The sequence below is a fragment of the Triturus cristatus genome, chromosome 10 (genome assembly GCF_964204655.1).
Source record: "Triturus cristatus chromosome 10, aTriCri1.1, whole genome shotgun sequence".
NCBI classification, from domain to species: Eukaryota; Metazoa; Chordata; class Amphibia; order Caudata; family Salamandridae; genus Triturus; species Triturus cristatus.
The window spans coordinates 1,027,539,962-1,027,556,638 of NC_140593.1; the positions used below are offsets into that span (position 1 = coordinate 1,027,539,962).

Consider the following 16,677-nt stretch of genomic DNA (forward strand, 5'->3'; position numbering starts at 1 on the left):
TTGTCTCCACAATAAGCACCTTACATGTAGTATTTTTTTTGTAGGTAGTATGCTATTCCTATGAAGCATTTTAATTTACCTTTGATACAATGTTTGAACTTTGCACAATGTCTTCCAGCTCCTAGGTATTTACAATTACTCCAAACTGAGATCATCTGTGTTTCTATTGCCAGATTCATTGGGGAAGTTATAATCAGAAGTTTTGAACCTTGGGCATATTTGAATGTTTGTAAACTGGTTTATACCATGTTCTTTGTGCTTTTTTGATTAACTGAATTGATCCTGTATGTTTATCGTATTTGTATCCACTTTTGTATGTATATTTGCTAATTGATCTATTTTTACACTGATGATTTATTGATTTGATGTATTATTGTGTATTCTCTCTATCATATGAAAGCATCACACAAGGTTTCTACAAACAGTATCATTTTGTGATCCACAGTAAAGCAGACTCTGGCAACGTTACCAGCATTGCATGGATCAGCCGCTCCCTTCTGCACAGTTTTGTAACACCTAAAAACAAACTTGACAGTGTCTTAAGTTAATGAAAGCTCTACACCTTCCCTTCATTTACATCAGTTTCTCACTAGAGTTATTTGTATAATCTGCATAAGACTTCTAAAGAGCAGTGAAATTAGAGCCCTGCAATGTACAGTACAGTTTCTTAAATATGTAGAGTGACATCCTTCTGGGGAAGTCTATCATGGGACTTTTGGTGGGGCCAGGTCAGTCAATAAATGTATTATACATAATGACAACTAACTTCAAATTGTTGTACATTTGAATAGTGGGATCTCTCCATTAGCAGACTCGTTATTATAAAAACTAGGGTCACATCAATTAAAAACTTTAAATACATGTTCCGAGTTACTTTGATGATCTGTACCAGAGTCTCCAGACCCTACAGGATGGTTGACACAGGCTTAAATATAATTTTGAACAGCTCTTTAAGTAATTAAAATAATGTTTGATGGCCCCTGGTGGTAAAGCATCCTCAATGTTACATTAGCAGCTGTGCCATTCCTTGGGAGAAAGGTGGTTGACGCTGATACTAATTGTGTTGATGCAGGCGGGACCTGTCTTCTTTTGGAGTGAAAGTGTCCATCATCGAACCTGGGACCTTCAAAACTGAAATTGTAAATGTAGAGGTCTTCAAAAAGGGGCTAGAAAATATTTGGAGCCGTCTTCCGTCTGAGGTGAAGGAGAGCTACGGAGAGATCTACTACCAGAAGCGTGAGTTCTTGACTCTTTCATGCAACTTGTTCTGCCAGCATTCATTTTTGTAGGTTTCCTGAGAGCAGACCAGTCTTTGCTAGACTAGTGTGAGCAATTACTTGTGATGATGTATCTAATATTGTCTGCATCCAAACGGCAGTGCCAAGATTCTATTTCAGCTTCTTGTTCTGTCATCTAGGGTCATACTGGTCTATAGTACAATCAGGCAGTGCCCCATGGGCTGGTATGAGAGGTAAGTCTGTGGGCTGTTTTTGTTTAGCAAATTGTGGGCCTGTCTTATGTCCAGGTGGGCCAGGTTTACAGTTGATTTCCCTGATGTTACCTCAAACATTGTCTGCAGCAAACACAAGAGCATGTAGTCTTCCATACCTTGCAAAATACCTATTCAGTGTATCTTTACAAGTCCAAAACTGGTATGATTTGCAATTGTCGGCCACTTTTATAGATATTTAAATCCCTATTGGGAGCCAGTTTTATTTTGGACCCAGACCTATTTTTTGTCCCCAGTCTGACCCTGCTGTTATCCCATCTTCTCTCTCAGCTCCTTCCTCTGTCAACCCATCTCGTCTTTACCAGCTTCCTGCTATCACATCCCCTTGATTCTATAATTATGTCCCATTTCTTTGACTAATCCTGTCTTCCATTTTTAGGTCGCACTTCTGAAAGGGGAGTCTTCATTTTACTAACACTTTTAAAAAAAGTATCTGTAAGAAGTAGCTCAGAGAGGGATTACTAGGTCAACCAATGCCTTCTATTGGTTTTCATTAATTTGTCATAGTTTGCAATTGTTTGGATGGAAAAGGCCATGGCATTTTTTTTCCAATTGGTGATTGTGTTCAAGTAGTCCTTGTGCTAGACTTCAGAGGCATCATAATGAAATTGGGCTATTAGTTCTACTGGATGTGAGTCTTGCGTAAGTAAAAGGTCCACAATTGTCTCTATAAACTAGAAATCAAGTGCAACATTCCAGCACTTGATTTTTCGGGGTAACAATGCAGAGCATTACAAGGCCTACTCAGTGACGGTGATGTGGGCTAGTAATCTCCATCCGCTGATACGCAATAACAACACTCAATAAATGAATGTCCAGTCAGTGTGTTTTCTTTAAAAACAGAAATGTACACTCATTACACAAACACGTGCTCACACACGCAGTGAAATTCTATGTAGTAATATATAAATATATATAGTAGTTAGATAAAAATATGTTTGGTGACACCTTTTTATCATGTCATCCTGATGTCATTGTCCGTGTCATTGTGATTATTGCGTGTTCTACTGCGTGGTACCATCAGCTCTTACCTCTATTTTGTGGTGACATCCGCTAAGAGACCTTTCCCCCCCCTCGCTGCCTGGCCACTCTCAGCCGAGTACCGACGCTGAGAGACCAGGTGCGGGTGGGCGAGTCTTTGACGGTGGCCATATTGGGTGTGGGCTCTTGCTGGGACGCGCTCTAGCTGCGTGTTGGAAAGGCGTTCGCCGGAGGGGGGTTCGATCACGTCTTACCCACCCCGTCGACCCACCTCTCCCAAGTAGGCCGAACCAGGCGCGCACACCCTGAGCTTACACTAGGAACAGAGGGACACCACACCGTATTTCTTTTTAGGACGATAGGCTTTATCGAAGGTTTAAGGGGTCTTTATGACCCAAGTTGCTAGTAGTACATTCGCGCCCAAGGGACGGCAATCTTGTGATGGGGGAATGGGGGTAGCGGGACAGTCTATGAGTACAAGGTCTCTGCGGAGGACCCTGCGGACAGCTCCCAATCCTTGAGCTGGAGGGTGTTGGTTCTCCCGGCAATCTCTTGCTGATCTTCCTGGAGGGGAGAGCCGCGAGTCACTCGGCAGGCACAGGTGGTTCCGGGGACAAGGAGCCGCGACGGCGTCAGCAGGGCTCAGATGGTTCAGCGTTCGGGAGCCGCGAGTCACTCAGCAGGCTCAGGTGGTTCCAGGGACACGGAGCCGCGACGGCGTCAGCAGGGCTCAGGTGGTTCAGCGTTCGGGAGCCGCGAGTCACTCAGCAGGCACAGGTGGTTCCAGGGACACGGAGCCGCGACGGCGTCAGCAGGGCTCAGGTGGTTCAGCGGTCGGGAGCCGCGAGTCACTCAGCAGGCTCGGGGGGTTTCGGAGTTCGGGGGCCGCAACAGCGTCAGCAGGGCTCAGATGGTTCCAGGTCTTCTCTGCTCTCGTCCTTTCGGCACCCCCTATTATACTCCCCCTGCCCTTTGAAGTCCGGAGTCCTTGCAGAGAGGGGTTTGGGTGACTGAGGGGGTTCGACGGGATTTCCTGCCGCTCGGTCCTTTGTTCCTTTCAGGTTGGTCTGGGCAGGGCCCCAGACGCTCAGCAGGCGAGGCGCCTGCACCCCAGGGGCCGGGTGGCCGATCGAACCCTCCCGGGGGAAGGCGATCCGAGGTGTCGCTGGGCTGGCGCCTCTTGGTCTCGCTTGGGGGTTCCCGCGCCCTTGATCGGGCATGCGTGGTAGGGTGTTGAGTTCGGCGGGTGCCCTGGCCGGCCCTCAGGTTGGTGGGGCTGGGGCGGCCTGGGTCTGCGACATCAGGTATCCGGGTGGTTGCAGGTTGGCTCGTTGATCGGGAGGGCCCACGCCGCGAGGCCGGTCTCACGCGCGTCCCCCCCAGCTGAAAGGCGGGAAGAACTACCCAGCCGTTTGGGGGTTCTCCTCGCTGAAGCGGAAGAACCGGGACAGGCCGTCGGCGTTAGCGTGGTCCATCCCCGGGCGATGCTCAACAGTGAAGTCCATCCCCTGGAGGGAGATTGACCAACGTAGCAATTTGGGGTTCTCTCCTCTCATCTGCATCAGCCACCGCAAGGGCCGATGATCCGTCTGCACTCGGAAGTGGGTTCCGAACAAGTAGGGCCGTAGTTTCTTGAGGGCCCAGACTACGGCGAAGGTCTCCCGTTCTATGGTACTCCAACGCTGTTCTCGGGGCAGCAGCCTTCGGCTGATGAAGGCTATGGGCTGATCTATGCCTTTGTCATTGAACTGCGAGAGGGCTGCCCCGATGCCGTGCTCGGAAGCGTCGGTCTGGACCACAAACTCCTGGGAGTAGTCGGGAGCCTTGAGTACTGGGGCAGTGCACATGGCGGTTTTCAAGGCGTCGAACGCTTGTTGGCACGGGGGGGTCCACTGCACCTTCTTCTGGAGTTTCTTGGAGGTCAACTCCGTGAGAGGTCCGGCGAGGCTACCATAGTTTTTAATGAACCTCCGGTAGTATCTTGTGAGGCCTAGGAAAGCCCGGACTTCCGTCTGAGTGGTGGGGGGCTCCGAGGATTTAATGGCGTCGATCTTCGGTTGGAGGGGGGCGACCTGCCCACTGCCCACCTGATGCCCCAGGTAGACTACGGAGCCTTGCCCGATCTGGCATTTGCTGGCCTTCACTGTTAGGCCGGCCTGGCGCAGGGCTAGCAGTACTCGCCGGAGGTGCTGGAGGTGTTCGTGCCATCGAGAGCTGAATACGGCTATGTCGTCGAGGTATGCTGCGCTGAACTCCTCAAGTCCGGCCAGGACCTTGTTCACCAACCGCTGGAAGGTGGCCGGGGCGTTTTTCATTCCGAACGGCATGACCCTGAAGTGGTAGTGTCCATCTGGGGTGGAGAAGGCGGAGCGTTCCTAGGCTCCCTCCGTGAGCGCAATCTGCCAGTATCCGCAGGTCAGGTCAAATGTGCTGAGGAAGCGAGCGGCCCCAAGGCGGTCGATGAGTTCGTCTGCGCGGGGGATAGGATGGGCGTCTGCTCGGGTGACCGCATTGAGTCCCCGGTAGTCCACACAGAATCTTAGTTCGGGGGCGACCCCAGGGGCGGCCGCCTTTGGGACCAGGACTACCGGGCTGGCCCAGGGGCTGTCAGAGGGTTCAATCACCCCAAGGGTCAACATCTTCTGTACTTCGGTCTTGATGCAGGTGCGGACCCGGTCAGGCACCCGGTAGGCTCGGTGTCGCACTGGGGGGCTGTCGCCGGTGTCCACGTCGTGGACACACCAGTCGGTGACCCTCGGGGTCAGGGAGAAGAGGTCTGCGAATTGCTTGAGCAGTTGGCGACAGTCGTCGGACTGTTGTGGGGTGAGGGTGGTCGACAGCCTCACTCCTTCCACGGAGCCATCCGTTTCTGCGGCGCACAGGGGGTCGGGCAGGGGTTCCGTGTCTTCTTCCGCCCCATCGTCGGTGGCCAGGAGCAAACTCAACTCCGTCCTCACAAAGTGGGGTTTGAGGCGGTTCACGTGGAGAACCCGGAGGGGGTTCCGTGGAGACTGTACATCAACCAGGTACGTGACCTGGCTCTTCCGCTCGATCACCTTGAAGGGGCCAGTCCATTTGTCTTGGAGGGCGCAGGGTTTCACCGGAGCCATGACCCAAACCTGCTGGCCCGGCTGGAACTCGACCAGTGTTGCGTTCTGGTCATACCAGCGCTTCATTTCTTCCTGACTGGCCTCGAGGTTGGCTTCTGCGAGTTCTCTGAATTTCCGGGTCTGGTTGCAGAGCGTGAGGATGTAGGGGAACACATCCGGGGGGGCCCCCCGGGGGCTTGTCTCCCAGCCCTCTTTGACCAGGCTCAGGGGTCCTCGGACGGGGTGCCCGTATAGCAGTTCGAATGGGCTGTATCCCAGGGATTTTTGGGGACCCTCCCGGTAAGCGAACAGGAGGCAAGGGAGGAGGACGTCCCATCTCCGGCGTAGGGGTTCCTCGAGGCCTAGGATCATCCCCTTCAGGGTCCTGTTAAATCGTTCCACCAGGCCGTTCACCCTGGGGGTGGTAGGGGGTCGTGAATTTATAGGTCACCCCGCACTGCTGCCACAGGGACTTCATGTACCGGGATATAAAGTTAGTGTCGCGATCGCTCACGACCTCGTGAGGAAACCCCACGCGGGAGAAGATCCCCATGAGAGCCCGGCCCACCACGGGGGCCGTTACGGTGCGGAGGGGAATGGCCTCGGGGTAGCGGGTGGCATGGTCCACCAGGACGAGGATGAATCGGTGGCCCTGGGCGGTCTTCGGATCCAGGGGTCCCACGATGTCGATGCCCACTCGTTCAAACGGGGTACTTACAACGGGAAAGGGCTGTAAGGGAGCCTTGCGCTTTCCGCCACATTTCCCACTGCCTTGGCACGTGAGGCAGGATTTGCAGTGGACCTCTACATTGGCTCGCATCTTGGGCCAATAGAAGTGGGTAACTAGTCGCTGATATGTTTTATCCTGACCTAAGTGTCCTGCCAAGGGCACATCGTGTGCAAGGCCCAGGAGGAGGCTTCGGAAGCGCAGGGGCACTACCAGTACTCGGGCTGCTCCTAGCTCGGCCGACTTTTGTTCGCTGTATAGGAGGCCATTGTCCCAGTATACCCAGTGGGTTCCGGACCGGTCACCGGCGGTCTGGGCTTCGGCTTGCTGTCGGAGGCCCGCGAGTGATGGGCAGGTGACCTGTTCTTGGCAGAATTCTTCACGGGAGGGGCCTCCCTTGCAGCGCCACTGGGCCATCTCGGGCAGATCCCCCAGCTCGGTCAGTGTCTCCGGGGCAGGAGGCCCCGACCCTTCGCCGGGGACATCTTCTTCTTCTTCTCCTGGAGAAGGGCTGTCCGGCTCTGGTGATGCGTCCCGGTCCTCGGGGACAGAGTTCCGTGGGAGGGCCTCAACTCCGTTGGAAAGAGGCAGTCGAGTGGTCATGGAGCGCGTGGTGGCGCAGACCCATTCGGGTAGTCCCATCATCTCGAGATGGGCTCTTCGTTCCACTTGTCCCCACGGGGAACTCTCAAGGTCATTGCCCAGGAGGCAGTCTACGGGCTGGGAGGTTCGGACCGCCACCTTCCATTCACCGGAGACTCCTCCCCACTCGAAGGGTACCAGGGCCATCTGGCATAGGCTCTCGGAGTTGTCGGATGATATGACGGGACAGAAAGCGTCGGGCAGGATCTGGTCAGATTAGGTGGCGGTGGACCGCGGTGACACTCGCCCCGGTGTCACGGAGGCCCTCTACTCGGTGACCGTTGATCGTCACCTGTTGTCGGTATTTCTTCGTGTTGGCAGGCAAGGGTGTTCCGGGGACCATTTCTCGATCCCCGAGGGAGACCAGGGCCATGGCAGCTGGTTCCCACTCTTCGGAGTCCTCCATCTCTTCCCCTAGGGCCACGGAGGCCATTTGCCGGGCCGGAGGGGTGGTCATTGCGGGTCGTTGATACATGGGACACTGGGGGTCATTGGCGTAGTGCCCGGTCTGTTGGCAGCGGAAGCAGGTGGTCCTAGCTCGGGGCCCCGGCCGCCCCGGTGCTCCGGTGCTGCTCGGGGGCGGGGCTGGACCCGCCGACGGTTGGCCGCTGGGGGGGCTGTGCAGGGGGCCCCCTTGGAAGTCTCTCGGCCGGCCTTGGTTTCCTCCGCCCCTCTGGCGGGGCGGTCCTTGACTGTGATGACCGAAGTCTCCCACGGGGCCTCGGGAGGCCCGGGTGTTCACCCATCGGTCAGCCTCGACGGCCAGCTTTCGAGGGTCGGTGAGTTTACTGTCTAAGAGATGTTGGCGCAGTTCCCCAAAGCAATTGGCCGCCAAATGTTCCCAGGCTATCAGGTCAAACAGCTCTTCGAAGGTGGAGACCTTGCTGCCCTTGATCCACCCGTCCAAGGCCCGGCTGTAAAAGTTCACGTACTCGACCCATGTGGTGCCGGGTATCTTTTTGCAATCTCGGAACCGTTGCCGGTACATTTCGGGGGTGAGCCCATATCGGCCCACTAGGGCCTCTTTCATGTGACTGTAGGAGTTCAGTACCGTGGAGGGCAGGTCCAGCAGGGTATCTCTTCCTTCGCTTAAGAACCGGCCCCACAGCCCAGCCCCCCAATCCTTCTGCGGGACTCGGTGCGAGGTCATGGCGACTTCGTAGGCCTTGAACCACTGCTGGATATCGTCGTTTTTGTAATATTCCCTCACCACATCCTTGGGGATGTGGACTTTGGCTTCCACGGTGGGAGCGGATGGTAGATTCCCGGAGGGTCGCGACTCTTCACTTTTAGCCCTTAGCTCGATCTCTTTTAGGCTGCGTTCATGTTGCAGCTGGAGTTTTTTTTCTTCGTGCTCTCTTTGGCGTCTCTTTTCCTCGAGTTCCCCTTGTAGCCGTAACTGCTCGACGGCTAACTTCTTCTCGGCCAGTTTTATTTCTCCCTCTATTTTGAGTTTGGCCAGTTCAAGTTCGTGGCTGCGGCCTCTCTCTCGGTCCGCTAGTTCCTCGGGGGACAAGCTTCCCTCTGGGCCGCTGTTTCTCACCGGGATGCTTCGTAGTTCATTGGCGGAATCTCCTTCTGTTTGGGTCAGGGATGCTCCCGTCTCAACCCAGGTCTTTAATACTTTCTGGAAATCTTCTTTTGTGCTTAATCCGGTGGTAGCGATTCCAAGGTCTTTGCAGAATTGTTTTAGCTCTCTATGCGTGTAATAGTTCAATTGATCTTCTCGGAATGTCGAGCTCGTTTCGGTACCTGCGGCACCTAGGGAGGTTTCTCCTTCCATCTCTGTTTGGTAGTGTGCGCTCTCTTTCGGTGTTGGCTCGGATCCCATCGTCTGCCACCAAATGTTGGAAAGGCGTTCGCCGAAGGGGGGTTCGATCACATCTTACCCACCCCGTCGACCCACCTCTCCCAAGTAGGCCGAACCAAGCGCGCACACCCTGAGCTTACACTAGGAACAGAGGGACACCACACCGTATTTCTTTTTAGGACGATAGGCTTTATCGAAGGTTTAAGGGGTCTTTATGACCCAAGTTGCTAGTAGTACATTCGCGCCCAAGGGACGGCAATCTTGTGATGGGGGAATGGGGGTAGCGGGACAGTCTATGAGTACAAGGTCTCTGCGGAGGACCCTGCGGACAGCTCCCAATCCTTGAGCTGGAGGGTGTTGGTTCTCCCGGCAATCTCTTGCTGATCTTCCTGGCGGGGAGAGCCGCGAGTCACTCGGCAGGCACAGGTGGTTCCGGGGACAAGGAGCCGCGACGGCGTCAGCAGGGCTCAGATGGTTCAGCGTTCGGGAGCCGCGAGTCACTCAGCAGGCTCAGGTGGTTCCAGGGACACGGAGCCGCAACGGCGTCAGCAGGGCTCAGGTGGTTCAGCGTTCGGGAGCCGCGAGTCACTCAGCAGGCACAGGTGGTTCCAGGGACACGAAGCCGCGACGGCGTCAGCAGGGCTCAGGTGGTTCAGCGTTCGGGAGCCGCGAGTCACTCAGCAGGCTCGGGGGGTTTCGGAGTTCGGGGGCCGCGACAGCGTTAGCAGGGCTCAGATGGTTCCAGGTCTTCTCTGCTCTCGTCCTTTCGGCACCCCCTATTATACTCCCCCTGCCCTTTGAAGTCCGGAGTCCTTGCAGAGAGGGGTTTGGGTGACTGAGGGGGTTCGACGGGATTTCCTGCCGCTCGGTCCTTTGTTCCTTTCAGGTTGGTCTGGGCAGGGCCCCAGACGCTCAGCAGGCGAGGCGCCTGCACCCCAGGGGCCGGGTGGCCGATCGAACCCTCCCGGGGGAAGGCGATCCGAGGTGTCGCTGGGCTGGCGCCTCTTGGTCTCGCTTGGGGGTTCCCGCGCCCTTGATTGGGCATGCGTGGTAGGGTGTTGAGTTCGGCGGGTGCCCTGGCCGGCCCTCAGGTTGGTGGGGCTGGGGCGGCCTGGGTCTGCGACATCAGGTATCCGGGTGGTTGCAGGTTGGCTCGTTGATCGGGAGGGCCCACGCCGCGAGGCCGGTCTCACACTGCGCATAACAAAGGACGGTCATGTCTCCGCGCAGCGGACGCGATCAGCGGTCGCGCCGTATCTGCGCCGAAGTCGTGCCAGAGTCCGGCCCGTCTGCGCCCGTCAGCGCTAAGGAGGCGCCTGGCGCTAGGGTCAGTGTGCCTCATAAACTTGCCGGCGGACAATACACAAGAGATGAGTTACTTGGTATTCGGCAGTTGTCCTCATCTTGCGAGTACTCCTCTCATGATTCGTTGTGTGGCCCTTTCCAATGCCCCTGTGGCAATTTCGTCTTTAGCTCCCCTACCCCTATTAGAGCATTATGTGAGCCCCCTCTTAAGGTATTCCCGCCTAGCAAACCTTCGGTTCCTCGGGATCTTAAAATCTGGAATCTCAACGTCAGGTCTCTGATTAAACACCATTCCGCAATCCACGACCTCATCTTAGCGGAGGCTCCCAATATCTTTTTCATGACCGAAACCTGGCTTCATGATGAGGCTGTTGTGGAACTGAACTTAGCGATCCCCCCAGAATATTCTATTTTTATTCATAATCGTAATTCCAGGGGTGGGGGTATTGCAGTGATAGTTAAATTATGCTACCCCTGTATCTGGAAAAAATGAGTTATGGATGGGTGTGAGAGTGCTCATTTTTGTATTACGGTAAATCATCACCTTCTACAGCGCCGGGACGCCCCGTTGCTGGGGCAGCTGTGCGCTTTACAAGTCTACAACATTTACATTTACCTTCTCTGGGCTTATGATTTACAGGCCCCCTGGCAATGACCTCACCTTCAGAAAAGCTCTTCCTGAAATAGTGAGCTCTCTTGCGGTTGGATCGGCCAATTTTACTGTCCTTGGCGATCTCAACCTCCACTTTGACCTCTGCCACACCCCTGCTATCAGTAGTACTCTTGCAGATTTAGAAGCGCTGCAGTTAAGCCAGGTGGTCGCCCACCCCACGCATGTGGGTAGACATATTCTGGACCCCATTTTTACCATCCTGCCAATGGCTAATGTTTTGCCGCCGATGCCGGTAGCTTGGTCAGACCATTTTTTAGTGGAATTAAACCTTGTGATCAGAAATCCTCCTCTTAAGAACCTTGATAGATCTATTTTCAAACGTCCTTGGAAGAAACTTAAGCTTGAGGATTTTCTTCGGGTACTCAGCGAATACCCGCTGGGCCCTTTTAACGACGTCGAATCTGGCTATGATCTCTTCTGTGATTGGGTTACCCAGGCACTTGACTCCCTGATCCCTGCTAAGTGGAGTAAAAGTCGGTCCTCGGAACCCAGTCCATGGTATGATAGTGCACTATTGTTCTTAAAAAAAACATGTAAACATGCGGAAAGAGACTGGTGTAAAACCTATGATATCGAGAAGAAAATACTGTACCTCGCTAAAACAAAAATCTACCATAGAGCCATATGTAGAGCTCGTGCAGCCTACTATTCCCAGGAGTTCAAACGCAGCCCTAATCCTGCGAAGTTGATTTTTAAAGTTCTTAAAGATCTAACCGCTAAAAGAGCTTCAGCAGATGAGATATGCTCAGTGTCCCATTGTGATGAGCTTGCCACCTTTTTTTTGGAAAAGATACATACCATCTATCGCTCTTTTCCTACTATCATCCCTCAGTGTGAGGACCTGAGGTTGAATTCTACTGCTAATGTGGCTTTGGCCACACTTTCTGAAATCTCTGAGGTAGAGTTTGATAGGCTGTCGGCTAAAGTTAAATCCGGGACCCCTGCCGACCCGCTTAGACCCGCACAACTCAGAGAATCGGCTGCTTTATGTTTCCCCCCTGTACGCCAACTTATCAATCTCTCGCTGTCTTCAGGGATTGTACCTGCTAAGTGGAAACAAGCCTATGTCACCCCTATCCTGAAGAAACCTGCATTGGACCCTCTTAAACTGGAGAACTATCGCCGGATCTCTCTTCTCCCATGGGCCGCCAAGGTTGCGGAGGCCCATGTTAATGGAATCTTGACTCAACATCTCCAGATTGCTAATATCCTGGATTCCTCCCAGAATGGTTTTCGGGCAGACCATAGCACGGAGACTGCTCTCCTTGCGATGACGGAACATCTGTGCTCCATACTTGACTCCGGCCAAACTGCGGCACTGGTGTTACTTGACCTTAGTGCCGCGTTTGACACGGTCTCACACGCGATACTATTGCAGCGTCTGGGGGAAGCAGGTTCTCTGGCTTGGCACTTGACTGGTTTTGGTCATTTTTAGCAGGTCGCTCATTCCGGGTCGCTACACCTCCTTTTGAGTCTAAACCTCATCTCATCGAGCAGGGAGTGCCTCAGGGGTCGGCACTTAGCCCCACGTTGTTCAATCTGTATGTGCAGCCGCTGGCTGCGGTCGCCAAGAACTGGGGTCTGACTATGGTTTCCTACGCGGACGACACGCAGCTGGCGGTTGCACTTAATGGGGACTCCGACTCCGAGGCACTTAGGTTCAGGGAGGGTTTGAGGGCGGTGGCCGGTTGGATGACGGCTAACTGTTTACAACTCAATGCCAAGAAAACGGAGGTCCTTATTGTTGGTAAGCTGAGCAACCTCTGGGGTGCTCAGTGGTGGGCCCCAGAGCTGGGTCCAGCCCCCATCCCGGTACCCGAGGTTAAAAACTTGGGTGTCTGGCTGGATCCCGCCCTGAGTTTTCGTGGACACACTAAAAAAGTTGCTGCTACTTGCTTTGGTATCCTGCGTGGGCTTAGGCCAGCCCTGAAATTTTTTGATGCCCCCACTAGACAGCTGATAATTCAGGCCACCATACTCTCCCGGCTTGACTATGCGAGTTCGCTCCTGTTGGGGGCCAATCAGGCGGAAGTTATCCGGATGCAGCGCATACAGAATGCGGCGGCCAAAGCCTTGGTGGGCTTACCTAGGTTTTGCTCTGCTAAGGAAACTATCCGGAAACTCCATTGGCTGCCTATGGCCCAAAGGATTGAGTTTAAGACACTTTGCCTCTCCTTCAAGATTCTTAAGTTGTCTTCTCCTCTGATTTTAGAGCATCTTCTCACTCCCTATGTCCCCTCTCGTTCTCTGAGGTCATTGGGTCAAAATCTAGCAGCAGTTCCACGGTTTAAGCGCTGCAGAGCGGGAGGGCGCCCCTTCCGCTATCTGGCGGCCAGGCTTTGGAACTCATTACCTGCCCATTTGCGCGCCCTGGATGATTTGCTTACGTTCAGGAGGGCTAGTAAAACTTATCTTTTCCCCCCTGGATTTTAATTATACTGTATAGGACCTTTTTTCTTGCCCCGCTGCTTCTTTTCTTTGGTTTTCTCCTTTTCTGTCTATGTTTCTTCTTCTGCTAGTCAGAGCGCCGGGACGCCCCTTTGCTGGGGCAGCTGTGCGCTATAGAAGAATGGTTAACATAACATAACATGGGTGCTCACCCTAATCACAATACCCCCCACCTATACCAGTGCAGGGATGTTTAAGGGGCACCATGGGTGCACCCCAGGCCCCATAGCTGAGGGCCAAGGGGGAGGGGGCCTGCTAGGGACCCCCCAAATTCAATTTTTGCCTGCCTTTTAATGGCTGGCAAACCGCCATGAAAGGGCAGGCGGAAAGGGTCATTGTAATCCCTACAACGGTGCCGCCCCTATTTTAGGGATTGTTGACTCTTCAATGGTCTGATGGGCAGCATTCGACTGTCCCTCCCCCTGCTGTCTCCGACCGCATGCACTGTAATGTGTTGGTCAGACCGCAGCAGCATATGACCGTCGAACCGCATCTGATGAGCCATCGGATGCAGTCCGACAGCCATCAGAATGACCCCCTCTTACCTCAAAAAACGTTATTCTTGTCAACGATGTTTGTGCATCACGATATCTGTGTGTCACAATATTTAATTTCCGATATTTCTGTCTCTCAATATTTTTAACTCGCTAATTTGTCCAGACATCCTTCATCCCTGTATCCGGCCTGCACTCCATCATGGTCGGCATGAGCTTGTGACTTTGTCCAGGTATAAGCGCAAGCAGATAACCACAGTTGGTGCTTTGTACTTCTAGGCACTATTTTCAATTAAATCTTTAAAATTACTTCTCTCCGGATCTAGTTTTAGTTTCACATAATTTATTACATTTCACTCAGATTTTCTGAATTTGTATGGGATATTTCTTGTGTTGTGTTTTCACTTTATTAATGTTTGAAGTGCTGTAAAAAATGCTTCACACATTGTCTCTAAGTTAAGCCTGACTGCTTTGTGCCAAGCTACCAGAGAGTTAAGCATGGGTTAATTAGGGGCTTGCTTTGGTTTCACCCTGATAGAGATTGTGGCTGCTGCTTGCATAGGGGTTCACCCCCCTCAATAGGTAACCCAATCTCCTACATAACCAAACTCCCTATTTTTATATATCTACCAAACGTTAGATACTCTGGAAAAAGTGCAACACAACATACGGCCTACAGAACCACCAATAAAGTTAAGTAACATGAAAGTACTTCAAAAGATAAACCAAGCCTTAAATGTACAAAATAAAAACCCTCAACCTCTACAAACTACCTAAAAATAAATGTTTAAAAGATAACTAATACAACTACCCCCCCCACACCAGAAACCATATCATTGGCTACGGGGGCCCTACGCACATGCCTGCTTCCCCAGGGAAATAATATATAAATGATACGCTGACCCACCCCTTTGTTTGTTAAGAACTTCGTTGGAGCACCACATGCTTGGTTTCCTGAAGGTCAAAGGTCAAAATATTTAACCCAACATATCTTGGGCCCCAGTGGAACAATTTGGATGATTTTGGGCTTGGTTTGCTCCTGTTGGTGAGCTCTAGCCACCAGAAGCATTTCTATCAGGCCGCTAAAGGATGCATTTTGCAAGGAGGTGGTTTTATTGACTCCCTGTGCCATTCCATTCTTTTCCACTCCTGGTTCCTGGTACTCCTGTTCTGCTGGTGGGGGCACCTTGTGCAATCCTTTTCCTATTAGCCCACAGAGCACCCTCCTGCTCACACCCCACGCCCCAGAGCCTCCTGGCTATCTTGCAAGGCACTTGTAGTGGCAATGGAGTCCAGATCTTTCTCCAACTGGTCCCAAAGGTCAATAGGGGGTCAGTGCCACTGGCCCCGGAGAGGCCCATGTAGCCCTGGGGTCGGCTGCAGACAGAGTCCTCAGTCCATCAAGGGCATCAAGTGGCTTCTACATCCAGTTGTCCAAGATTTTGCTGTTGGTCCCTTTCAGGGTGTTGTTCTCTGTCTCTCCCTTGTGCAGGGTTTTTAAGTATGGTTGGAAGGTTCTAGATGCCAGGTATCCCTGGCCAATCCTAGGATGCCACATCATCCCTCCAAACCTGTCGCAACTCACCAGCATTACATTCTGGGACAATCTACTATGGCAGAACCCTTCATACCCTGTGCAGAACGCCTGTACTCAGCCTAAGGTATGGCCATGTAAATGAGAAGCCCTCCTCTGTGGTCACCATAAACCAGTTCTGGAACAGCTCCCTCTCCCACTAGAAATGGAGAAAGCCTAACTAGAAGGACAATAGAGGGGCCAGGCCAGGTGTTAGCTACCTCTGCCTATGACAGGAAAGGCCCCTATGAGGTTCATCAATTTACTGCATGGATGCCCCAGGCCATCCTGTTAAGGAAATGCCAACTCCACTTAAACACCAAAGGCCCTTTGTTCCCTTTCCTTGGAGCAATTCGCACCTCAGTACAGGGATCCATTTACCTGCCAGGAGACGGTTGATTGCTTACAGAAAGTCCTCCAGAGGCTTTAGACAGAATAATGTTGACTTTTTAAAAGTTCTTGTTGCTAAATAGTTTGATTTTACCATTAAATTTGATTATGAATAACTATATAAATGAGTCCTTGAATTTCACTAGGTGCTACCAACCCACATTTAGCATTTATTAAATGTAACAATGTAGTCCAGTGTTTCCCTATAGAAGCTGCCAGCCTTGCTACAGTGAGCATAGCTTTTGGGTAAATTTAACTGTGAGGACATGTTCAACATTAACGTTTACATGTCCTACTTTTAAATACAATGCACCCTGACTTTAAGGACAATAAAGCCTACTTCGGGGTGAAATTAATAAGTAAAAGGAAGATTTTGGCCTGCCAAAAGGGGTTATTTTGGCATGTTACCTGTGGGTAGCACCCAGGCTGTGCACAATGGTAGCCTCTTGTGTGCAGCCTGCACCAGTGCGCACAGGCGTGCACATGTATAACAAGCCCAGTGTCTAGCAGTGCCGTAGCAGTCTTATCTTAAAAGACAGGCACTGATGGTAAACATGCTCTGTCCAATTACCATGCAATTACTATGAGGGAGACTCACAAAGTGAGACTCACCCATAGTAAAGGTCCAAAAACTGACTGGGTAATCGAAAGCAAAAAATCCTTGCAGACTAAATGGATGGAACCCATTTCCAACAATATGTAGCTTGTAATTCAATAAAACACAATTGATTGGAGGAATGCTTGAAATACATCTACCCCAAGTGTCTCCAGCAGGTCAATTGCAAGCTACCAGTAGCTCGCAGCATGCCTTTGAGTAGTTCGCACATAACTGTCTGTTAGACGAATTGATAATATGCAGCTGCCATTTGTTAAGGCAGCACTTAACATTGTGTGTCCTCCATCGTAATTCATTTTTTCTGTCCTCTTTGATGCTTTCTCGTATCTTTCTCTCTTTCTTTCCGTCTTTCTCTACTTTTCCTTCATTTTCTTTTCCTTTCTTTCTGTTTCTTGCTGTGGCTTTTCTTTATCTGCTGT

At 52.2% G+C, this 16,677-nt stretch overlaps 1 protein-coding gene across 4 annotated transcripts in view; it reads left to right on the forward strand.

Moving 5' to 3' along the window:
- The window catches only part of LOC146796473 (retinol dehydrogenase 16-like), a 255,129-nt gene that overhangs the window by 124,489 nt on the left and 113,963 nt on the right, over positions 1-16,677 (forward strand). For all 4 annotated transcript variants that reach the window (XM_085629075.1, XM_085629077.1, XM_085629076.1 and 1 more), the window contains exon 4: positions 1,073-1,236. In XM_085629075.1, coding sequence (XP_085485201.1) covers positions 1,073-1,236 — 164 coding nt within the window. The remainder of the gene's footprint in view (positions 1-1,072; positions 1,237-16,677) is intronic.